This window comes from Martes martes (genome assembly GCF_963455335.1).
Source record: "Martes martes genome assembly, chromosome: 16".
Taxonomy (NCBI): domain Eukaryota; kingdom Metazoa; phylum Chordata; class Mammalia; order Carnivora; family Mustelidae; genus Martes; species Martes martes.
Window position 1 is genome coordinate 43573075 of NC_137904.1, and position 25865 is coordinate 43598939.

Below are 25865 nucleotides of genomic sequence, written 5' to 3' on the forward strand. Positions count from 1 at the left end.
GAGTTTTGATACATTATACAGGATAGTTTTTATATCTTTTTCTCCCTGCTACCCAACATGACTTTCCTGTTGTAAAATGTTCTGAGAAAATAAGACTTTTGATGACTCTGTAATACATGGTAAGAGTGTACCAGTTTAACCAGTTCTTCCACTGTAGGACACTTACTCTGTTCCCAGTTTTTCACCAGTGTAAATAATGCTACAATGAATGCTTTTGGACACAAGCTTTTTGTTTTTTGGACTTCAGAATAATTTTCCAAAAGTGGAATTACTGAGGAAGGGGACACTGGGCAGGTCAGAACAGATATCCATCACTCTAGAAGCCAAAGTTAATGAATTAAAAAAAATTTTGTCAGGTGCCTGGGTGGCTCAATGGGTTAAAGCCTCTGCCTTCAGCTCAGGTCATGATCCCAGGGTCCTGGGATCGAGCCCCACATCAGGCTTTCTGCTGCGCAGGGAGCCTGCTTCCCCATCTTTCTCTGCCTGCCTCTCTGCCTACTTGTGATCTCTGTCAAATAAATAAATAAAATTGGGGCACCTGGGTGGCTCAGTGGGTTAAGGCCTCTGCCTTCGGCTCAGGTCATGATCCCAGGGTCCTGGGATCGAGCCCCGCATGGGGCTCTCTGCTCAGCGGGGAGCCTGCTTCCTCCTCTCTCTCTGCCTGCTTCTCTGCCTACTTGTGATCTCTGTCTGTCAAATAAATAAAAAAAATCTTAAAAAAAAATAAATAAAATCTTTAAAAAATTTTTTTGTCTTTGGGTTTTAGGAAAAAATGGCCAGAAACCACTTAAAAAATTCCCTTGCAGCAGAAACAGTGGGATGCAATGTGTTTTAAAAGGCTTAGTAAGCTTATTGTATTATTTATCCATGAATGCCTTTTCTCAATAACTGTTCTTTTGTAATTCTAATTGATGTAATATCTATTTATCTGAGCAATGTTTCATGTGTAGGAAATAGCTATTCTATAAAGGGTCTAAACGTACATAACCAGGTTGATTAGCACTAGAATTTTTATCTTCTAGAATGTCAGTTGGCTTAAGGAATAAAGAGATGTATTCATTTGGAGACTTAGCAAGTGCTTTACTGATCAGGAGCAAACTTCTACTTTTTTTTTTTTAAAGATTTTATTTATTTATTTATTTGACAGAGAGAGAGTGAGTTCAAGAGAGCACAAGCAGTCAGAGCAGCAGAGGGAGAAGCAGGCTCCCCACTGAGCAGGGAGCCCGATGCAGGGCATTGGCAGTCCTTTAACCAACGGAGCCACTCAGGTGCCCCAAACTTCTACTTTTAAAAGGTGAATATTTTGGACTTTTTTTCTTTCTAAAGAGGGTTTATGTTTTCCTTCTATCAACAAATGCATACTTAACAGACAAGGACTTCACCTGATTCATAACCTGCTTTCTTCACTCAGTAAGGGTATCTTTTCATGTTAATCAGTAATCTATATGATCTTCTTAAGGAGTACCTGATATTCCTCATTGTACCATAATTTGTTTAATTGTTTTATCTGAGCTCTCTTGTTTTTGGACATTTAGGTCACTTTCCCAATTTTACTAGACATCAGTGAGCATCTTTGCATGTGGCTTTTCTTGAGATAATTGTAGATTTACATGTAATTTTTTAAAAAAGATTTTATTTGAGAGAGACAGAGAGCGAGCAAGAGCATGAACTGGGGGAGAGACAGATGGAGAGGGAGAGGCAGACTCCATGTGCCCCTCTCTCCCCTAATGGTAACATTTTGCAAAATTATGTGAGTAGGATATTGAGATTTCCTGTATTTCTGAGCATTTATAAGACTTGTAAATGTCCCAAATATCTTTTTAAAAAATTTTTTATAGGGAGGAGAGAATCTTAAGCAGGCTCCACACCCAGTGCAGTCTGCCGTGGGTCCCAACCTCATGACCCAAGGTGAAATCGAGTCAGGCGCTTAACCGACTGAGGCATCCAGGTGCCCCATGTCCCAATTTTTCTCTTGAACTACATTTCTTAAAGTGAGAATTGTTAGGACAGAGTTTGACCTTTTGGACCAGATTCTGATGAGAGTGCTCATTTTTCCAGATCTTTCTTAACCCCTGGGGCTAGGTTTAAGATCTCCCTCTGTAACTCAAAATTCCTTTTCTTTTGGTACATTTTTAAATGGTTTTGTTTTTGACATTTTAATATTGTCTGTTTGAACTTAAACTTTGGTATAAGATGTGAGGGATTGGATTTATCTAACATTCTAGCATTTCCTTCTTTGACAGACAGAGATCACAAGTAGGCAGAGAGGCAGGCAGAGAGAGAGAGAGAGAGAGAGGAGGAAGCAGGGTCCCCGCTGAGCAGAGAGCCCGATGAAGGGCTCGATCCCAGGACCCTGGGATCATGACCTGAGCCTAAGACAGAGGCTTCAACCCACTGAGCCACCCAGGCGCCCCTAATATTTCTTTCTTTTAAATGATTGGCCAGTTGCCCTAATGTCATTTACTGAGATCCTCAGGTAGTTGTCCTGATTATCAAAATTGTTAAAGGGATCATTAAAACAAAACAAAACAAAACAAAACAGAACCACACATATTTGACACTACTTGCTCATGGGGGGCCAAGGCCTTCTGATGTGAAGGAGAGGAAGAACTTTGTACTCATGTATAAAAACCCGGGGAAAAACCTGACTGGCTTTGATTAGGTCATGATGCCTATCTCAGACCTATGACTATCGCCAGGGGCTGTTAGGTAGGTACATCAGCAAATGATCAGAATTTCCCTTCCCTCAAAGGGAAGTAAAGGGGCACCTGGGTGGCTCAGAGGGTTAAAGCCTCGGCCTTTGGCTCAGGTCATGATCCCAGGGTCCTGGGATTGAGCCCCTCATTGGGCTCTCTGCTCAGTGGGGAGCCTGCTTCTTCCTCTCTCTCTCTGCCTGCCTCTCTATTTGTGATCTCTGTCAAATAAACAAAAAAAATCTTAAAAAAAAAAAAAGGGAAGTAAAGATGAATATATTTTAGAGTAAGGAAAAGTGTATACTGCAAGGGAAAAAAAGACAATCAATGGGTTGCTATGTTTAGAACATTTTATTAAAGTAAAAAATTGTTAGAATTAAGTGAAATAGAAAAAACATAGTAAATATTTACAAAAACATTGATAACACTACTCAAGTCACACACATGTAAAAATGCAGAAATGTTTTAAAAAGTTTGTAAATTGATAATTATGGAGATTTCTCAAAATGGATATAACCGCTCACTGCTGAGTATGGATGGCAGTGATAAAAGATCTTTGAGTGAATGTTGCCCTCCACTTTTTTGCAATCCAATGATCCCTAGAAATTTGCTCTTTGGGAGATTCAAAGTTGGAGACAGCCCGAGGGGACAAGTCAAGAATTGAGATGGTCACAACACTAATTTTCTTTACCCTATTGACTGTGTTGAGGTTATATGGACATAGCCAGGCTGTTTTTCTTCAGCCTCTGCTAGTATTCAAAAAGATATGAAGAATATGAGCAATTTCTCATTGCCTGAGCAAAAATTCAGCACATAAAAGGCTGAGTGGGGATTATTTGTACTAGAACCATAAAGTTCTATCTGATGGAAAATTACCTACAAAACTAAGGTAAAACAGAATTAATCATGCTCTATCTCATATTTACTGAAAGTAGGAAAGGATGCAGAGTAGACATTTATAACAATTTTAGAAATGAGTGGTCAATAAACTATATTATGCTGAAGTGACCACACAACTATCTCCAGAGCTCAGAAGAATTTAAAAGCAGATTCTAAAGACAAAAGAGAAGACACTCCAAACATAGACAAAGCAGAGAAGAAAACAATGCCCATGAGGTGATCACTACTTAGACAGTATTATAAAACAGTAATAGACACCTGGGCTTGACACACTTCACTTTGATGGTTCTGGATTAAAACTACCTTCCCCAAACAAAATTCAGAGGAGAAGAAATTAAGGGACTCAGGTAACTCTAAAACCAGTCTTGGGCTCAATAAGACCATTACTTAAAATAATCACATTTTAGAACAGATCATCTTCATCTGATTCTTCGAGGTACTTTATAGGTTTCTTTGCCCGTCCCGATTTGGCCCGAGGAGCCACAGCTGAGTCTAAGTCCAGATGGAAGTCCTCACTCTCCGCCTTGGATTTCTACAAGAGGAAGACCAAGTAATTTGCACAATGTTAGTTTGACAGCAACATTTCATTGTAAAAAATATATCAGTAGACTACAGTTCAAAGAGTTTCCCTCCTTCTAATAAGTACTAAGAAATAGATCTAAGGCAACTCTCATCGACTAAGTGGTATATATATATATATATATATATATCCATATTTTAAAGATTTTATTTATTTGTCAGATAGAGAAAGCACAATCAGGGGAAGTGGCAAGCAGAAAGAGAAGCAAGCTCCCTGCTGAGTAAGGAGCCTGATGTGGGACTTGATTCCAGGACCCTTGGATTATGACCTGAACTGAAGGCAGATGCTTAACCGACTGAGCCACCCAGGTGTCCCATAAGTGGCATGTTTTTAAGTGTAACTTGTTACAACTAGTAAAAGCTAAATAGATTATGAGATTTACATTTCTTTCTTTCTTTCTTCTTTTTTTTTAGATTTTATTTATTTATTTGAGAGAGTGAGAGAGCATGAGCGGGGGTTGGGGGGAGGGACAGAGAGAGAGGGAGAGGGAAGCAGGCTCCCTGATGAGCAGGGAGCCTGACATAGGGATTGATTCCAGGACCCTGAGATCAGGGTCTGACCTGAAGGCAGACGCTTAACCATCTGAGCCACCCAGGTGTCCCTACATTTATTTTCTTAAAAAGTGTCAGTTTAGTATTATTTATTTTTAAATCGATTTTTCTTAAAAATTAAAGACTTTATTTGACAGAGAGAGACACAGTGAGAGAGGGAACCCAAGCAGGGGGAGTGGGAGTGGGAAAGGGAGAAGCAGGCTTCCTGCTGAGCAGGGAACCTGATGAGGGGCTTGATTCCAGGACCCTAGAATCATGACCTGAGTCAAAGGCAGACACTTATCGACTGAGTCACCTAGGTGCCCCCCAAAATGTGTCAGATTATTAAGAACAAATCTTGGTTATGTTTTTTAAAACACCTACAGAGAAAGGACTGGCTAGGATAAATACCTTGTTTGTGATTGTTTTAGAAATCATTTTCTCAAAATTAGAGTCGGAATCATCAGAAGTGGATGGTTTCCTTTTGCGGCGAGTTTTGGTTTTGGGGGGATCAGGCTTTTGAGGTACATCAGAATTCAAGCCTGGATCCTTTTTAGTTCCTTTTGGTGCAGCCCCTTTCTTGGCACCTTTAGTGGAGGTGGAAGACTGACCTGCAATTCAACACAGGCATTCATCATGTGGCCACTCTTTGACAATTGTTCTCACTGTGAACTTTCTTTAGTAAGCTATTGATTGCTTATATATGATATAGAAAAAATCTAATAGAGCTGAAAATACATTAGAGAATCAAAGTATTCTTAAGCATCTAATTTTTTTTATAGGTTTATATTTTACATTAAACTTTTGCACTGTTTATAAACTCTGTCCCTGTCACAGAAATGAGCTAGATAATGCCTGGCATTTTGAGAAACATGGTGATTTTAAACCTTTTGACCACCAATTTTGATTATAAAGAGCTAAATATCTGCTTCCATTTGGAAAAGGTTTAATTCCAATATTAATAATAACTTTCGAGAGTAAAAAATTAAAATTGACTTGTGGAAACCAGCTACTTAATCCTAATGTTAACCCATATCAAAGACTGAAGCTCACTTTTTGCTGCTGTCTTCTTCACCACCACCTTCTTTTTAGGAACAGGGTTTATGATTTCAGTTTCAGTTGAGAAATCAGCAGCAGGAGAACCTGGAGGAAGTGGTACACTGTCCTTGGCATCATCAGCATCAACGTCCATTACTTCAAATGGAAAGGAAAATAGTACATATAAGCAACACATAAGAATCTGTTTCCTGCTCAGAATTTCCATTTAAACGCCAAGTCCCTGACTCTTCTAGAATATTTAAAATATACTCTTACAACTTTGATCTAATTTCTGGATTCTTCATCAGCAGTTATTTTTTGTACTTCTAGGACCCAGCACAGTAAACAGTAAGCACATGATGACTTTCAGTATATGAAGTGTAGAACCCCTTTCTGCGAACTAACCCTAAAGAATAACATCAATCTAATGCTAATAAGAACCCACATTTATCTTCTAAGGCAGGACTTAGATAATGTAGTCAGATTAGAACCCAGCAGGAACCGAGTGTCACAGTGCAGCAGGCATTTCTCTATTTTTACTTAAATACGTACCTGACGTGGCACTTTTCTGTGGCTTCAGTTCTTTGGTAGCATGTCTGGAATAAAAAAACCGAAAACATCCTGACAACCAATTCTAAATGTGTCAAGTAACAAAGACTGTATCATTGATCACTGGCAACAATCATGATAAAATCCGTATTAGAGAAGATGCTTACTTTGGGGAAGCTTTGGTCTTAAGTGGACTAACATCTGATGATGGGACAAAATCTTCATCTTGAGTTTTTTCATCAAAATCCGAGAAATCGTCATCTGAATCCAAATCCACTGTGAATTTGGTTTTTGCTATAAAAAACATACATAGAGCAAAGAATAAGAGGGTAACAGAAATATTTAATCCACAGATTGATATAACATTTCATGAAGATTCAAGCTAGAGCTTAATCTCCTAAAAGATATGTCCATTTTTCAAAAACTTAAAATAATTACTGCTCTAAGATTTAACAATTTCTGGGATTAATGCCTTGAAATACACTGGCCACTCAGATCTTTCAAAACATTCAGCACTCTTCCTTACTTGCTGCTCTCCGTGGCTCTATCTCTCGTGGAGGGACATCAAAGTTGCTTTCATTACTGCTCATATCTGATTCTGAATCAGACCAGGGGTTTCTCTTCTTTCCTTTTTTGATTGGTTTAAATGGCAATGTAGTTTGCTTCTTTGTCTTGGTACCTAGAAGCGAGATAGGAATTAACCACCTTTACATGTTCTTTGACTCCCTCTTCTCCATCTATTATCCAACCGTCTTTCAAATATTCATTCAGCTCTGTGCTAGTATTGGGAGTACAGTGGTGAACAGAAGCGGACAGTCCCTCTTCCTGTGGAGTTTATAGCTTGGTCTTCTAATTCCATAAATAAATTGTTGTCACCTCTACAATGCAGATGTGCACCCACACTGATCTCACCTTTCTCTCAGTCCCTACAATGGCTAGTATATACTGCTTTAATTTCTGTTCTTGATAAACCCCTGGAAGGTAAAAAACCATGCTCTCCCACTTCTTGTGCCCTCACATTATTTAAGAGTAATCAAACTCATGGGAATGTGAAGGGTCAAAATACTCAAATGATTCATTGGTTTTATATGCTAAAAGATCGCTAGCTAGGTTCAAAGTTAAAGGTGTGTTGCATTCAAAGATCAGTCTATGACTTTGCACAGTATGGCATACTTTTACTATTTCTTTAGTTTAATACTAAGATGTTTCCATTAGTTTTATTCGTCTTTGTATGCCCCACAGAACTGAGCATATATTATCTATTAAAAGTAGATACTTAAGGTTAGACATATAGATCAATCGATGGAATAGAGTTGAGAATCCATAAACTCTAAAATTTATGGGCAACTGATTTTTTGACCAGGGTGAAGACAATGTAATAGGAAAGAAGGTTTTCAGTATGATGCTGGGACAACCGGATATCTACATACAAAAGAATGAAGTTGGACTCCTTCCTTATGCCATATCCAAAAATTAATTCAAAATGTATCACAGATCTATAAGAGCTAAAACTATAACTCTTAGAAGAAAACATAGGGGTAAATCTTCATGACCTTGGATTCAGAAAAAGATTAGACATGATACCAAAAGCACAAGCAACAAAAGGGGAAAAAAAAGATAAATTAGACTCCATCATAATTAAAAACTGTGGTTCAGAGGACACTATCAAGAAAAAGAAAGAGAGGGCACCTGGGTGGCTCAGTCGTTAAGTGGCTGCCTTCGGCTCGGGTCATGATCCCAGGGTCCTGGGATCGAGGCCTGCATCAGGCTCCCTGTTCAGCGGGAAGCCTGCTTTCTCCCCTCCCGCTCCCCTTGCTTGTGTTCCCTCTCTCTCTGTGTCTCTCTGTCAAATAAATAAGTCAAATCTTTAAAAAAAAAAAAAAAAAAAAAAAAAAAAAAGAGGGGCGCCTGGGTGGCTCAGTTGGTTAAGTCTTCAACTCTTGATTTTGGCTCAGGTCATGATCTCAGAGTCACGAGATGAGATTGAGCCCCGTGTGGGGCTCTGTGCTCAGGGTGGAGTCTGCTTCAGATTCTCTCTTTCCTTTTCCCTCTGTTCCTCCCCAACTTACACACCTGTGCTTTCTAATTAAAATAAAAATCTTAAAAAAAATTAGAATACATAAAGAAATCTTACAACTAACTCAACAACAAAAGATAAATAACCCAATTAAAAACATGGGCAAAGGGTCTAAATAGATATTTTTCCAAAGAAATATGAATAGCCAATAAGCACACAAGAAGATACTCAGCATCATCAGCCAACAGGGAAATGCAAACTAAAACCACGAGATACCACTTCCTATCCACTGGTATGGCTAGAACGAAAAAAAACCGACAAGGGATTAACTGTGCTCCTGAGGATATGGAGAATATGAACCCTCATACATTGCTGGAGGGAATGTAAAATTGGGCAGCTGCTCTGAAAAACAGTGTGGCAGTTCCTCAAAAAGATAAACATAGAAAAAATCATATGACCCAGAACAATTCCATTCCTAGGTATCTACCCAAAAGAAATAAAAACATTAAGTCCACATAAAAACTTGTATTATAAATATTCCTAGCAGTGTTCACAATAGCCAAAAAATGGAAAAAAGCCAAATACCTATCAACTAATGAAGAAATATATAAAAAGTGGTATATTCATACTATGAAAAACTATTTGGTGATAAAAAAGAGTGAAGTAGGGGCGCCTGGGTGGATCAGTGGATTGAAGCCTCTGCCTTCGGCTCAGGTCATGATCCCAGGGTCCTGGGATGGAGCCCCGCGCCGGGCTCTCTGCTCAGCGGGGAGCCTGCCTCCCTCTCTCTCTCTCTCTCTGCCTGCCTCTGCCTACTTGTGATCTCTGTCAAATAAATAAATAAATTAAATTAAATTAAAAAAAAAAAAAAAGAAAAGAGTGAAGTATTGATACATGTCACTACATAGGTGACCCTTTAAGACATTATGCTAAGTGAAAAATACCAGGGAAAAAAAGACCAGCTATTACATGATTTCATTCATATGAAATGTCCAGAAAAGTAAATCTAGAGACAGAAAGTAGATTAACAGTTGTCTGGGAGGAAGGGAAGCTGGTAGGAAATGGGAAGTGACCATTAAACAGGTAGAGTGTTCGTTTTTCGTGGGTTGAGTACACTAAAATGATGGAATGGCGCACTTTATTTATCTTAAAAAGATTTTATTTATCTGACAGAGAGAGAGAACAAGCAGGGGAAGCTGCAGAGAAAGAGGAAGAAGCAGGTTCCCCACTAAGCAGGGGGAACCTGACATGGGACTCGATCCCAGGACCCTAGAATCATGACCTGGGCCAAAGGCAAATGCTTAATTGACTGAGCCGTCCAGGTGCCCCTGAATGGTATACTTTAAGTGGATGAACTTGGTATGTTAGTATCTTATTAAAAAAGTAGATACTTGGTAAAGGTATAATCAAATGGTTAGTAGAATTCTTAATTCTATTTAATTTACTGAGTGCTACTTATATTCTAGGCATTTTGTTCAACTTTAGGGATAATACAAACATGACTAACATGTGCTCACTATTCTCAAGAAGCTTTATATATTAATATAAATTAGAGCCTTATAGTTGGCTAGAAAAGTGGAATTTAATAAACTGTGTTTTCTTTAGATCCCAACTAAGAAACTCAAATTGCCAAATTAACAAACTATTTCAAAATGATCTCTTCTTTTTTTTTTTTTTAAAGATTTTATTTATTTATTTGACAGAGAGAGACACGGCGAGAGAGGGAATATGAGCAGGGGGTAGTGGGAGAGGGAGAAGCAGGCTTCCCGCCGAGCAAGAAGCCCAATATGGGGCTCGATCCCAGGATGCTGGGATCACAACCTGAGCCGAAGGCAGAGGCTTAACCCACTGAGCCACCCAGGCGCCCCTCAAAATGATCTCTTCTAAAATAAATCATATCCAAGGACAGTATTAGGGAGGTTCAAAGTAAACTTTAGATATAGCCTTCCATCATGTTACTCAGTAAGGACTTACTAAACATCTATGTAGAATGTACTTGGTAACAGACACAATTTAATCTCAACTCTATACCATTTTATTTAAAATTTTTTCATACCTGGTTCTCTTTTCTGTTTTTTCTCCAACCTTTGTTTCAGACCTTCTAGTTCGATACTGTCTTCTGGAGGGTTCCCTTCAGTGTTTTCATTCTAAAAAAGAGCAAGACAAAGATGGTCGAGTTCTAGTAACTTATAATTTGGAATAATGTAAGGTCAAATATACAAATATTTATCTGGTCGAAGAGTGATTTTTTTCTTTAAATTTTGGTTAAGAGCTCTGAATAAACGTATGGGTATGACTTTTTCAAGATACTGAAACATTTAAAAAAAATCAGGCACATAGGAAAGCAAAGTTATGATTAGATACAGGATTAACTACAAACGATGGAATTAGAAGTTCTTTATCATTATTTAATTTTAAGCCAAAATAAGTTTTAAGTATTTATGTATAACTTTTCAAGAGTAGTACCTTAATTTTCTTTTTAATTTTCTTTTCTGCCTCTGCTTTCATCTCTACAGTCACTCGGGGGATGACTCTTTTCCCACATGGAGAAGGCAAAACTTCCGCCATTTGTGTTTTTTTCCCCTTCGCTTTCCCCCCTTTCCCAGGAAGTCCTATTTGTTCTTCTTGTTTTTCCTTTGTTTCAACAGCCTACAAAAGGGATAAGAGAAAGCAAGTTTATAAGTCAACAAAGACACTATAAAATCTAGGTTACTTTATAGGAATAGAATAAAAGGCTGGTTAAACTGATTTCAATTTGTTACATTTTAAGATAAATTTTTTTCTTTAATTTATGTATATATGTAATCTCTATACCCAGTGTGGGCTTTGAACCCACGACCCTGAGATCAAGAGTTACATGCCCTTCTGACTGAGCTAGACAGGCACCCCACATCTTAAATCTGTGAATAGCTGTGCCACAACTAAGTATGCCATTGCCATTGAAGATATATATAATTAAGGCCCACTTTGATAAGTGTGGACACAGAAGACTGGGTTCTACTCTTGATTCTACCATTTAAATTTTCTGAAGATAAAAAGGGGAAACTGTGTTAGGGATAAAATGCATAGATATATATACACATATTTGTAAACTCAAATTAAGAAGTGAAAGGGTGGCATTGGGGAGGGTATGTGAAATGGTGAGTGCTGTGAAGTGTGTAAGCTTGACGATTCATAGACCTGTACCCCTGGGGGAAATAATACATTATTGTTAAGAAAATAATTTATAAACAAATTAAAAAAAAGAGAAGTGAAAGGATGGGATTCCACTTGTACATCCATACTGGAGTGTAATAATATAAAACTGCATGTAAAGCATTTTAGCTTAATTTATGAAATGCTTTTTTTAAATCTTAAAATAATGTTGGAAAACAAAGCATATTAGTGAGATTTAGGTAACAAGGTATCTTTTGAAACTGATGAGCTAGCCCTGAAGGTAAACATCTTTGTCCTTTTAGATTGAGTTGGGAGACTGGGTTGGTCTTTTTCCATATTTAAGTAAATATTCTTATTCCATACTATTCCCAGTAAGTCAGAAATCAACTCCTAACCTTTTCTCTTTTTGTCCAAAAAGTTCTAGTAGTATGCTTCTGGCCATCATTTACTTTATTCTAACAATCTGTTCTTTTATGTGTTATCTTGGAATGTTTCCTTATGCCTTATTCTTTCTATTGCTAATTGTGAAATGTCTTTTTAAAAAAATTTTTATTTATCTTTGTTTAATTAATTTATTTGACAGACAGAGATCACAAGTAGGCAGAGAGGCAGACGGGGTGGGGGGGAAGCAGGCTCCCTGCTGAGCACAGAGCCTGATGTGGGGCTCGATTCCAGAACCCTGGGATCATGACCTGAGCCGAAGGCAGAAGCTTTAACCCACTGAGCTGCCCAGTCGCCCCAAAAGGTCTTTTTTTTTTTTTTTTTTTTAAGATTTATTTATTTATTTATCTGACAGAGAGAGATCACAAGTAAGCAGAGAGGCAGGCAGAGAGTTGGGGAAGCAGGCTGCCCGCTAAGCAGAGTGCCCAATGTGGGGCTCGATCCCAGGACCCTGGGATCATGACCCAAGCAGAAGGCAGAGGCTTTAACCCACTGAGCCATCCAGGCGCCCCGCAAAAGGTCTTTTTTAAAAGATTTTATTTATTTATTTGAGAGACAGGGGTCAATCCCAGGACCCTGGGGTCACAACCTGAGTTTAAGGCAGACGTTCAACTGACTGAGCCACCCACACACTCCTAATTGTGAAATTTCTTGACAAAGAGGTTTATTGTTAGAATGTACTATTTCATTGATAAAAACTCTAACATTAGCAATTATAAACTACACACCTCCAGCTCTTCAATAAAAGCAGCCAAGTCTTCTCTCCACAAATCTGATGGACTCTTTCTCTTTAATGTTTCTAGCTCTTGCTCCTTCATAAGATAGTCAGAAAATTAAGAGTTAATTTATGAGCATAAATAGCACATAATTTTCATGAGGCACAGTTTTTACTTTCACCACTTTAACAACTGAGCAATATGTTCCCCTCCACCAACAACTCACTTTTTCATTTCTCAGCTTGCACAGTTCATCCTTCTTCTCCTTAGTGAGATACCAAAGAGGCATATCAAGAAGGTAGTTGAAGGTTGGTCCAGAATCTCTTACAGAGTCACTCTTTTCAGCTTCATTTTCATTGTCACTCTCTTCATTCTCTTCTTCATCTGGTACCTAGAGGAGAAATTAAAAACGTAGCTTTAACAGGAAATCGGAAACAGAGACATTAGATTATACATAGTCTTCAATAATATAGAACATGCTAACCAAGAAATTACCTTTTGCTGTGCTTCTTTCCAAGCCTTCACGGGATCTGAATCGTATCCCCTCTGAATCAGAACTTTAATTAATTCTTTCTTAGGCTTATTTTCTATTAAAAAATGTAAACAGAGATAATGGTTTTGAGGAATATTTTAGGAAAGGAATAGTTTTACCATATTAATTCAAAAGATTAAAACTAAAAATTAAACTTTGTCTTGCAGAAATCTATACATCCTGGTTTAGAGAGAAGTCTTTTTCCTAAACCACTGATAAATTTAAATTACCACAAGTGGGACAGTCAAATCACATTATGAAATTGTTGACCTAGTTATAACTCTTAAAAGAACAGGAGGCAATCAAACCTTTATTTCTGATAAGTCTCTACCTCAATTATGCTCCCTTTTCAAAATTTTAACATTGATTGGGCAATAATTCGTGCCACCAACCCAACCATGTTACACCCATTCCCTTTTTCTAGAATACCTTTCTTCCAGTGACTACTGCAGTCAATTTATTACACTTTGAGGGATATTGAGTTACTAGCTATAGGTATTTTGGAATGAATTTCTGAGCACCGTTTTTTATCAATTAATTTGATACAGATTACATATTTAGGCCCCCTACATTTTAATACTCAAGAAGACTGCATAGTCCCATTATTCCCTAAATTCTGGTAAACTAGACACAAACATTACTTTCTGTTTTCTTTGAATCATGTCCATTATTGCTCATTTTAGCTTTGCCTTAAGCAATAATTCTAAGAAATTAAGGGGTGGTTATGCTAGCGTTGTTAAAAAATATTCATGAATTTGAACATGTAACTATCAAGTTAAACATTTTTGTGTGTGACCAGAATATTATTCTGTGATCACCAGGAATTCATATTGCCATGTTTTGGGACTTGCTACTATGACCCATAAGTTAGTTGCCTAGCTTTCCTAGTTAGCCCTGGCCAGGGTTGAGTTTTTGTTTTATTTTTAAACCTCCTTACAACCCAGCTTTTATCAAAACTGTTCCCTTTCTGGTAACTTAAACCCTGACTTAGTTGCTTCTAGAATGTCTTTAAAAATAAATAAATAAAAATCCAAGACATGACTCTTTCAGTCTTCCAGTACACAATTTAGTTGTAATATAAACCATTTATAATCTTCCTTCTGGCCTTTTTCTCCCCTCTCAGACTTAACAAGTCTTCTCTTGATCAGTTTACACAGGTACCTTTCTATCTCTCTATTCTCTATCTACATGTCAATTAAATCTTGATTTTTCAAGATGTTCAATCTAAGGAAAGCTATCTTTTCCAAACTGTAAATGACTAGGTATTTAAAAGAAATGTGTAAAGTTTGGCATAATTTAGTTTTAGTACAGTTATTAATCTAAAAACATACCAATGATTATTTTGCCATCTATTTTCTCTAAGATAAAGCGAGCCTGATTGTTCAGTTTAGCAGATTCAGCACCAAGCATTCCTAGAAGCCATTCTTTTCTTAATCCATAATATTTAAGCCTGAGTTCAAAGAAGTCTCTTAGAATATCCAACACTGTGTCATATTTCTTTAAACATCCTACATGGTCAAAAAGCACCTAGAAAAGAAAAACAACATTATAAAGCCAAGAACAGATGAATTGGTTAAACTTTAATGGTTTTAGAGAAAAGACTTTATTCTTCAAAAACATAAAAGTATTCCAGGATTTCCTTTTAAAACTGATATTAAACTTTAATGTAAATTGAAACATGGGCACCTCTCATAAAATAAGACATACCATAGAGTTGCATGTGAGACTAGTTTGGAGTTTGAAAACTTTGTGTAGTCCCACTCTCTCTGCCTCTGCCAGTTTCTCTTCAGTCATTTTCACAACAAACTTCACCGTAGTGTCTGTATGGTATTCCCTATAGTCTGTTATGAGAGGTGGAGTCTTCTCAGTTCCATTCAACATGGGTTCTAGAACCTGTTCTTTATATGTCTAAAGAAAGAGATAATCCTTCTTTAATACAGGCTTAGGAGTATTCATCAAGTAGTAGTACAAAGTGTCTCCCTGATCACAAAAGTCAAAGAAGAAATCCAGTTACTTACCTGGGTCCATGTTCTGATCGGAAGCTCTGAGATTTCAATGGTTGTGGAATTAAGAATAGCCACTTCACCACTGATCACGTACTGATTTGGAGCCAGTTCTTCGATAGTACCCCTGAAGTTCTTGTAACTTGGAAGCTAAATTGGTATTTTAAAGAATAGCTTTTCAAAATGTGACATTAAAAATAGAAATCCCAACAGCATTAAACAATAAATCTAATGAACATTAAAGTATGAAATAAATTTTGTATGTGTCCTCTAACTATATCGTCTACTGAATTGAAGCCAGAGGAAACTGAAGGATCCCGATATACACAGAATAGTTACCATTGGCAAAGGTTCTTCTCCATCCATCAAACGCCTGATATTATTTACAACTTCACGAATATCAAAGTTAGGGATTTTGCAGGACCACCCAGTACCAATTCCTTCAGCACCATTTATCAGCACCATGGGTATAATAGGAATGTACCACTCAGGTTCAACTCGTTGATTGTCATCATATAAAAACTTCAATGTGTGATCATCTTTTGGTGGAAATAACAACCGAGCCAAAGGGCTAAAATAAATAATCAAAGAATGTTATTTTTTAAAAACACTGACTTTGTACTTCACTTATGAAAAGGACATGTGTTAGCTCATATCTATGCATGAAAATTACTTTGGCTTTACTTGCTGGCTGTAATCATTTAACAGTATTTTCTGAGCCCTTTATATGTGCCAGGTACTGCAGACATAAAATCTCTAAGGAGCTCACATACATGGAGATAGATAATGCACATACATTCTGTCAGGTGGTGGGGTAAATGCTAAGGAGAAAGAAAAAATAGAGGTGATTGAGTGATTGGAGGTGCTAAGGAATGGTAACACTTTCTGAAAGGATGACATTAGAGTGAAGAAACTGAGAGGATGAATCATCATGTGGTTATCTGGAAAAAGTATTGTAAGCAGAGGGACCAGTAAGTAAAAGGCCCTGAGGAGAGAGTGTGACTGGCATGTTTGAATATAGGCAGAGGCTAGGTGTTTTTGGAACAGAGACAGTATGAGATGGAGTCAAAAGATATGGGGAGTGGGCACATAGATCATGTAGGTCCTTTAGATTTTACTCTAAATGAAAAAGTTGGAAGGTTCTGAACCAGAATGATCTATTTAAAAATATTAGTTGGCTGCCATAAGAAAGCAGGATGGTATATTATATTATAGTACTTTAGATAAATGGGGTGCCTTAGTAAATATTGAGAGGGTAGTCAGCTATAAGAGATTCAGGGTTGGAGCTGTTGAAACTAGATGGATGGGGCGTGCCTGGGTGGCTCAGTGGGTTAAGCCTCTGCTCTTGGCTCAGGTCATGATCCCAGGGTCCTGAGATCAAGCCCCACATTGGCCTCTCTGCTCAGCAGGGAGCCTGCTTCCCCCAACCCTCTCTGCCTGCCTCTCTGTCTACTTGTGATCTCTGTCTGTCAAATAAATAAATAAAAATCTTAAAAAAAAAAAAAAAAGAAAGAAACAAACTAGGTGGATGGGTTATCATCCATGGATGGGAAGTGAGTATAGCTCGTGGAAAGAGAACAAATGAAGGAGCTTTGGGGCAGGTCAGTAGTTAGAGTCTGGAAAGATGAGAGGGACCCAGGAAAGATGATAAATAAGGAAGAAAGCCGACAGTTTTGTATCTTGGAGGCCAAAGGCCAAATAAAGAAGAGTTTCAAGGAGGATGAAGTGATTAACTAGTTAATGCTGCTGAAAGTTTGAATAAGATGACAGCAGAAAATTGACCATTCATAACGTACTTTCCATAGAGTAAAATTTCAATCGTGGTATTTAGGAAGAATTAAGCTCTTCTTTACTCTGACCCCAAGTCTACAGCAGGGTCTCTCAACCTGGGCATTACTGATATTTTGGGCCAGATAATTCTTTGTTATGGGAGCTATCTTATGCATTGTAGGGTGTTTAGCAGTAGCTCTGGCTGCTGCCCACTAGACATAGCACAGCTCCCCTAGTCATGACAATCAAAAATGTCTCCAGACATTACTATGTCTCCTGGGAGATGGGGTGGTGGTGCAAAATCTACTCTGGTTGAGAACCACTGCTCTGTATAATGAAAGTGAAGAAAATATAAGAAATCGAAGTAAAAACATGTAGTTTGGCAAGGAAACAATATTTCTCAGAAATTCAAGGGCACAGCTATCAAACTGAAATAGAATTTACTTTCTGTTTATTGTAAGGAGTAGCATAATTAAATTTAAGGAGCTAGTTTTTAAAAAATTAATACTGTAAACATCTACATCAAAAGTACATTTTCTGATTAGCTGAATTTTTTTAAACAAGATTTTATTTATTTATTTGACAGAGCGAGAGACAGTGAGAGAGGGAATACAAGCAGGGGGAGTGGGAGTGGGAGAAGCAGGCTTCCTGCTGAGCAGAGAGCCCGATGCGGGGCTCGATCCCAGGACTCTGGGATCATGACCTGAGCTGAAGGCAGACGCTTAACTGACTGAACCACCAGACGCCCCAGATTAGTTGAATTTTTATATTTTTGGTCAACTAAATGTCACATTACTTCAAAATTAGAAACGGCAATTCACTAGAAATTTTTTTTAAAAGTTCAATATATATATTTTTATTATGTTCAGTTAGCCAGCATATAGTACATCATTAGTTTTTGATGAATTCACCAGAAATTGTAGGCATACCCACCTGAGCATTGTGAAGATGTATCGAGGACTAGCAGAATCCTTGCCACCATGCAGCCTAGTACCAAATTGACCAATGGGCTGCAAGAGGTTCAGATTATTGCTACCCACAAAATTCTGAGCCAAATTGATAATGGTCATCATTAGTGACATCTGGGGGTGGAAAAAGATTAGTTAATCTAAGCTGTAGGCTTCTAATAATATATATCCATTATTATGACTAAGCTTCACTATAATCCTGTAAGGTTTTATGAGATATAGATGTTTATTGACTCTTCCTAGATAATTACATAGCAGATGGCAGATATACCTAAACTCAAAGACTTCTGGCTCCAAGTTCAGGGCTCTTGCCTTCTAATAATTTCTATCAAGTCCTATTCAACCTTGAAGGCATAGCTCTTCTCTTCACCCTCAGCAGAATGAAATATTTCCTCTTTTGCTCATTTCTTTTTTCTTTTTTTAGATTTTTTATTTATTGTCACTGAGAGATAGTGAGAGAGAGCACAAGCAGGGGGGAGCATCAGGCAAAGGGAGAAGCAGGCTCCCTGCTGAGCCACTTTGATAGTTGTGTGTGTTGGCTGATTAAATTGTGATTATACCTTGAAGTAAGGAGCTTATTTGATTTTTTTATATACCTGGTACATGGTAAGTGTCTGACAAATGTTTGCTGTGTGAACATTTACTGCATGCCCACTATGTTTTGATTGAAAGCAACAAACAAGACAATCATTACATTCAAACTTCTAGAAACCTACAGGCAACCTAGTTCTTTAAAATATAATGAATACAAAAAAGCAATTTAATCACAAAAGTAAAAAAAAGAATATATGATTGTATAAAATCAAAAACCTCAGAAATACAAAAAATTGGGAAGTTGTCCTTTTTAATAGACAGAAATAACCAAAGTTAACAACTTAGAGCAAACCCTTCTAGGTATTTTGCTTTAAGTACTGTTCTGGCTCTTTTTCTCCTTACTGACAATAGATTACAGATATTCTCAATGTTAGTACACACAGATTTACTTCAGTTATATAACTGATTCCAGGCATAGATGTATCAGTCAATGACAATTTTCCAGTTGATGGACATTTTTAATGTCTAAATTTTAGCATCACAAAGATATATTAAACATCACTAAATGTCTTGAACATAGATCCTTATAGACTTATGAGTCTCCTTATTGGAATATTATTTTTAGAAATAGATTTGTTAAGCCAAAGGTAAGCATATTTATAGTTTGACAGATTTTACCAGATTTCACCAAATTGTCCTCTACTATGGATGAACCAGTATTCATCTCACCAAATACTCTCACTAAGTGTTTGGAAAATGATTTTGCAGGTATTATTGCTATAATGCTTTCTAGAAACATTATGGATTGTATGGATTGTTTGTTTACCTCACCATGATGATAAGAGGACATCTCAGCCACTGACCCAGCTAACTGGGCAACCTTCACCTCTCGCTTGTCATTCCGTTTGAAACAGGTAAACAAAACCTTTCTTTGACCTGGTTTCAAGCCTTCAAAATGGAAGAAGTACAAATATTAGTATCCTCAACTTAATCATTTATGGACATTGATTTCTGTGTATGATAAAAAAAGGCTAACATAGTGGAACTTACCATCCACCATAGATGGGATAGATCTCTCGTTATCAGAATTTGAGAACAGGATAAGTTCCTTATTTATGAAGTCATTGTATGTCAGATATGTGGTAGTTTGTCCATATAAGTAATCCTGAGGGACCAAAGAGAGTTATTAGATGATCTAATTTAAAAAAGATCATTGATCTTAACAATGCTTAACACCAAAGAAACCAATCTTTCAGCATATCAATTCTATGCTAATTCTTAAGTCTCTCAAAGACACAGATTTATGTAGAAGTATTTTACAGGTTTTTTTTTTTTTAAGATTTTATTTATTTGACAGAGAGAGAGAGAGAGAGAGAGATCACAAGTATTCAGAGAGGCGGGCAGAGGGGGAGGGGTAAGCAGGCTTCCTGCTGAGCAGAGCCTGATTCAGGGCACAATCCCAGGACCCTGAGATCATGACCTGAGCGGAAGACAGAGGCTTAACCCACTGAGCCACCCAGGCGCCCCTATTTTACAGGTTTTAAAGATAAAGCAAATTTAATCGCTGCACAATTCGGAAAAACTGCACTGCCTTTTAAATTTTTCAGTTCCCATACATTTATGCAGCAGTCTAAATAAGCACATTCATATATAGTTATATATTATTAAATTTTCTACTGGAGCAATTAGTCATTGTGTCGTAGGATACATAAAAATTTTTTCTTTTAGATTGAGAGAGAGGGCGCATGTGAGGGGGGGTAGGGAGAATCCCAAGCTCCCAGCACAGAGCCCCACAGATTTCACGACCCTGAGATCACAACCTGAGCCAAAATCAAGAGTCAGACATGCCTAACTGATTGAGCCACCCAGCTGCCAAGATGTGTAAGATTTTTACCTCAGGAAGGCCAAGTAACTTGCGTTGCCTTCTATCCTCCATGAAATGGGTTAACCATTCTTTTCGATCATCTATCTGTTTCTTGCTAAAGGCCTACACAGTAGAGATAAAAAAGATGTCACTGGTACGAACAGTCTCCCAAAATCTCTTGTATAAAAACTAAACGAACAATAAACTGAGTTTCCTAAAACAAATGGTCCCTTTCTCTATGATATGCTTATTAAAAACATTCTATATTCTATAAAACATTTTATTATATAAAAATTTATATGTTTCAATGGACTAGCTAAAATAGTGATTTAGAAAACTAGAATATATCTATGAAACGGAACTCAAACTGACCAGGCTGATGGCAGCATCATCTTCAGGACCAGAATATTTAAACTGAATACGATGTCTTTTCATATCTGCAAAGTATTCTTTAGCTTCTTTTGATGTGCTGGTGCCCAAACCTACACAACCAAGAATATCAAGTTACTCCATATAATTTTGTATAATGGTATATAACAAAATGAGAAGTACTTTATGGGTTTCCTTACAAACCTTTGTAGTACTTGACTTTCCACTTTTTATGATTTGGAGTAGAACTCTTCCATTCTTCAAATTCAGGAAGACTATAGAATGCCATTTCTTGTTTGTTTTTAGACACCTGTGGTAAAGAACATGTTGCTGTGGTTTTGCACACTGCTGAGTCCCCCGTTTACCATATATCACTGGGATTACATGCATATAAAGCATTGAGTAGGGGCCTTAAAATATCCATTATGGTAATTTAAAAGTTAATATTACCTTTACAATGGGAGTGATAAATTCTTCCAGAAAACGATGCCGTAGAAGAGAGGGCCAGTTATGATGGATAAAATTAATCAGCAGGCCTTTGATATGGGAACCATCTTGGTCCTAGAAATATTTGGAAAGCCAAAACACAAAAGAATTATTTCAAAACTAAAAAAAATTATGATTGACCTACTGGTGATTTCTCTAAAAATTTTCTATGGGGATTAATAAGAAGAAAAAGGCTATTTAAATCCACTCACTTAACCTGTATATGTAACACACATGTGATGAATAAAGCTTCAAGTTAAGTAATTTCCTTCCATAGCATGAAAGCAATGCAACGATTAAGACATGTTTAGTATAACAATCTAAAATATTTGAAAGCAAATCTAACCTGATCTGTCATAATCATTATCTTTCCATAACGAAGAGTCTTCAATGAATCTTCATCTTCATAGTTTTTCTTGTATTGAAGACCCACAATCTTGATGATATTATTAATTTCAGCATTTTCCATGATCTGAAATGGACATATACCAAAAAAGGTAACATTTTGTTTATAAATTTGAAAAGAAATAGGACAGTATATGTTGTTCGGGTTTTCTTGAGCTCCAGTATTTTCAGTTATTATTAGCCTATATTTTAGTCAGAAAGATCTGTTAAGATACGCTATAATGTACCCAATTTCTTAAAATAATAACAATAAACTAAAACATATTTCAAAATGCCCAGTGAGGCAATGAAACACAAGTATGAAATCCTGCATTATAAAACTATATTTAGATTCTAAAGATGGTTCTACCTGTTTATGAGAAGCTTCTCGAACATTGAGTATTTTTCCTCTAAGTGGGAAAACCCCATATTTGTCTCTCCCAACCACACCAAGGCCTGAAACAGCCAAAGTTTTAGCTGAGTCTCCCTCAGTCAGGATAAGTGTACATTCATTGGAGTTTCGACCCCCTAAAATAAAAATACACAAATTAAGATTGGCACATTTAGTTCAACCTCAAAAATACTAACTCAAATGTTCTATCAGTAGTTTTGTGATAAAACCATAATAGATATTAGAACTAATGTTCATAGTAAAAAAACAAAAATCAAAAAACAAACCTAGTTTCTTAAACTATTTTTTTTTTTGAAAGACTATTTTTGGGGCACCTGGGTGGCACAGTTGGTTAAGCCTCTCCCTTTGGCTCAGGCCCAAGGTCCTGGGATAGAACCCCGCTTTGGGCTTCCTGCTCAGCCGGAAGCCTGCTTCTCCCTCTCCCACTCCCCCGGCTTGTGCTGCCTCCCTCTGTTAAATAAATAAATAAAATCTTTAAAAAAAATAAATAAATAAATAAAAAATAAAAACATTTAACGTTGGGGCACCTGGCTGGCTTAGCTGGAGGAGTATGTGACTCTTGATCTCGGGATTGTGAGTTTGAGCCCCACAATAGGTGTAGAGATGATTTACATTAAAAAAAAAAAAAAAAAGACCATTTTTAAGTAATCTCCATACCCAACATGGGGCCTGAATCACAACCTCACAACCCTGAGACCAAGAGTCACGTATTCCAATGACTAAGCCAGACAGGCGCCTCTTATGTTAATTTCTTGTGACATTTATACTGTTGCTGAACATTCTTTTGATCATATTATGTTAAAAATATTTGTTAGTGGGTGCCTGGGTGGCTCAGTCCGTTAAGCGTCTGCCTTTGGTTCAGGTCATTATCCCAGGGTCCTGGGATCGAGTCCCGCATTGGGCTCCCTGTTCAGTGAGAGTCTGCTTCTCCCTCTACCCTTCTCCCTTGCTTGTGATTTCTCTCTATCAAATAAATAAAATCTTAAAAAAATTTTTGTTAGTAATGGGGTTTAGAACACACTACCTCAAAACAGGGCACCTGGCATATTGAATATTTTAAGCTTGAGAAAATGCTAGAAACAAGTTCTCTCTGACCTCATCCCCCAACCTTCTACCCTGAAGTAGGTCACAAGACCCTCATGTGAGAAGTGTCCTCCATACACCACAAAGGAAGGGAACATTCTTATCTCCCAGAGTGACACTGAAAAGAATGTGAATGAACAGGCCTCATTGAGTTTCCCCCAGTTTACTATACTTAGTTCATACTTTGCCCTTATCATATCTTTCCACTCTTCCTCAAACCTAACAAAAACGCTCAGGTTTAACCACTTCCTTGGGTCTTCATTTCCCTATGAAAACTCCTGTCAAGTAAAATGTATATTAAATAAATTTGTATGTTTTTCATCAATTAACCTATCTTTGTCAGTTTAATTTTCAGACCCGGACAGGAACTAAGAGGGTTGAGAAAAATTTTTCCTCCCCTACATTAGGTAATAGATCACTACAGATCACTACATATTCTTCTTCTTCTTCTTCTTTTTTTTAAATAGTCTCCACACCCAGCATGGAGCCCAATGCAGGGTCTGAACTCGTGACCCAAGATCAAGACCTGAGCCGAGATCATGAGTCAGATGTATAACCAACTGAGTCACCCAGGGACCCCAGATCGCTACAAATTTTTATTTTATACTCTTTAAGAAAAAACAAATTATTTATTTATTTGATAGAGATCACGAGTAGGCAGAGAGGCAGGCAGAGACAGAGAGAGAGGGAAGCAGGCTCCCCGCTGAGCAGAGAGCCTGATGCGGGGCTCGATCCCAGACCCTGGGATCATGACCTGAGCCGAAGGCAGAGGGTTTAACCCACTGAGCCTCCCAGGTGCCCCCTTATTTTATACTCTTAGTCATCTCAACATTACTATAACAGCCAAAAATTAGAAATGATCTAAATGTTCAATAACAGTAATTGGTCGATTTTTAACCACGTAAAAATATTCTGTTGAATATTACATGTTGAGGGGAAAGTATCCACGGTATGCTGTTAATGAATAAAACAAATAACCGAACAACAAGATTTAAAGTTTAGAAGCATTATTAAATGTGTACCTGCATCATTGGCATCATCGAGTTTGGGAATTCCCTTGATTCTGTTATGTTTTACAGCTGAACACTTCTTGTTTAATTGGATTTGGGCCTTAAACTTCACCCAGTTTAGTATGCTTTCCACTATACCACAGCCAGTTGCCTGAAAATGAGAAGATTCATGTTAGGGAAGAAGAATTCTGTCAGAAATCTAGAATACAGATGAGCTCCTATAAAAATAATACAAAGTTTGAAAAGAGGTAAAAAAATTTTTTTTTCAGACAGAAGATGACATGTCTTCCTGTCTTAGGTTATCATAACTGAGGGAACTGGTTCCCTTGAGTTCATTCATTCAGTAAATATTTACTAATTACATATTTATGTTGTATTAGGCACTGAGATCCATGTTGGAGATTTAGTGGTTAAAATTCATGTTGGAGATTTAGTGGTTAAAACAAATTGGTCATTGGTCATGGACTTTAAGATAAAAAATAAGGAAGATGGAAATAAAATGAGAAATTGCAAGTGTGATGAGTGTTATGGATAAAAGTATGCTACATCTAATAACATATATCCAGAGAGAAGGGTAGAAAGTAAAGGCTTTCCTGAGGAAATGACATTGAAGATCTAAAGTAGCTAGCTAAGTGAGAAGCATTTCAGGCAGAAGGATTACCACGTGGAAAAGCTCTAAGGAGGGGGAAGAGTACAAATGCTTCTGGGTAATCTGAAGGCAGTAGGATCGAAGCTTAGACAATACAGGAAAAAGTGGTACTAAGATGAGGCTGGAGATGGCAGGGTCTTGTAGGCCACAATGAAGAATTTGGATTTAAACATTTTTTAAAAAAAGAGCTTATTTATTTATTTGACAGAGTGAGAGCACGAGCAGGGGGAACAGCAGAGGCAGAAGGAGAAGCAGGCTCCCTGCTGAGCAGGGAGCCCAATTTGGGACTAGATCCCAGGACCCTGCGATCATGACCTGAGTTGAAGGCAGACACTTAAATGACTGAGCCACCCAGGCACCCAAAACATTTTTTTTTTAAATTTTAAAGACTTATTTTTTTAAAAAGATTTATTTATTTATTTGAGAGAGAGAAAGAGTGTGTTCGAGTCGGGGGAGTGGCAGGGGGAGAGAATCCTAAGCAGGCTTCCAACCAAGCACAGAGCCCAATGTGCAGCTCCGTCTCACAATCCATGAGATCATGACCTAAACCAAAAATAACAAGTCAGACGCTTAACCACCCGAGGCATCCAGTGCCCTTGATTCATTAAAAACAATAACAAAAACAAAAAAAGATTCTATTTATTTATTTGACAGACAGAGAGTACAAGTAGGCAGAGGAGGCAGGCAGAGAGAAGGGGGAGCAGGTTCCCTGCTGAGCAGAGAGGCTGATGCGGGGCTCAATCCCAGGACCCTGGGATCATGACCCGAGCCGAAGGCAGAGGCTTTAACCCACTGAGCCACCCAGGCGCCCCGATTCATTTTTTCTAAAAAAAAGATTTATTTTTAAGTAATCTCTATACTCAACATGGGGCTCAAACTTACAACCCTGAGATCAAGAGTCACATACTCCACCAAATGAATCAGTCAGACGTCCCTGGACTTTTTTTCTAAGAATGGAAGTTACCAAAAGACTTCAAAAAGAGATTGAAGACAAAAATGTGTGCTTTAAGACAAGAAGATTACTTAACAGCATTGCAAAGAAAGGACTGAAATGTTATGAACATTAAGAATCATTATAGTAGGGGCACCTGAGTGGCTCAGTGGGTTAAAGCCTCTGCCTTCAGCTCAGGTCATGATCTCAGGTCCTGGGATTGAGCCCCGCATCGGGCTCTCTGCTCAAG

At 37.6% G+C, this 25865-nt stretch overlaps 1 protein-coding gene across 1 annotated transcript in view; it reads right to left on the minus strand.

The window, feature by feature from the left end:
* Nucleotides 1-3027: 3027 nt before the first annotated feature.
* The window catches only part of TOP2A (DNA topoisomerase II alpha), a 28688-nt gene continuing 5850 nt past the window's right edge, over nt 3028-25865 (minus strand). Inside the window, exons 11-35 of the mRNA XM_080825341.1 lie at nt 24048-24186; nt 21901-22058; nt 21493-21618; nt 21111-21221; nt 20865-20970; nt 20664-20773; nt 20322-20414; nt 19478-19592; nt 19254-19375; nt 17859-18007; nt 15495-15726; nt 15171-15305; nt 14860-15060; nt 14484-14679; nt 13116-13207; nt 12847-13011; nt 12633-12716; nt 10774-10956; nt 10364-10454; nt 6817-6969; nt 6458-6584; nt 6294-6337; nt 5757-5897; nt 5115-5314; nt 3028-4125 (exon numbers count right to left, since the gene is read on the minus strand). Coding sequence (XP_080681467.1) covers nt 3997-4125; nt 5115-5314; nt 5757-5897; nt 6294-6337; nt 6458-6584; nt 6817-6969; nt 10364-10454; nt 10774-10956; nt 12633-12716; nt 12847-13011; nt 13116-13207; nt 14484-14679; nt 14860-15060; nt 15171-15305; nt 15495-15726; nt 17859-18007; nt 19254-19375; nt 19478-19592; nt 20322-20414; nt 20664-20773; nt 20865-20970; nt 21111-21221; nt 21493-21618; nt 21901-22058; nt 24048-24186 — 3402 coding nt within the window. The 3' untranslated portion in view covers nt 3028-3996. The remainder of the gene's footprint in view (nt 4126-5114; nt 5315-5756; nt 5898-6293; nt 6338-6457; nt 6585-6816; nt 6970-10363; nt 10455-10773; nt 10957-12632; nt 12717-12846; nt 13012-13115; nt 13208-14483; nt 14680-14859; nt 15061-15170; nt 15306-15494; nt 15727-17858; nt 18008-19253; nt 19376-19477; nt 19593-20321; nt 20415-20663; nt 20774-20864; nt 20971-21110; nt 21222-21492; nt 21619-21900; nt 22059-24047; nt 24187-25865) is intronic.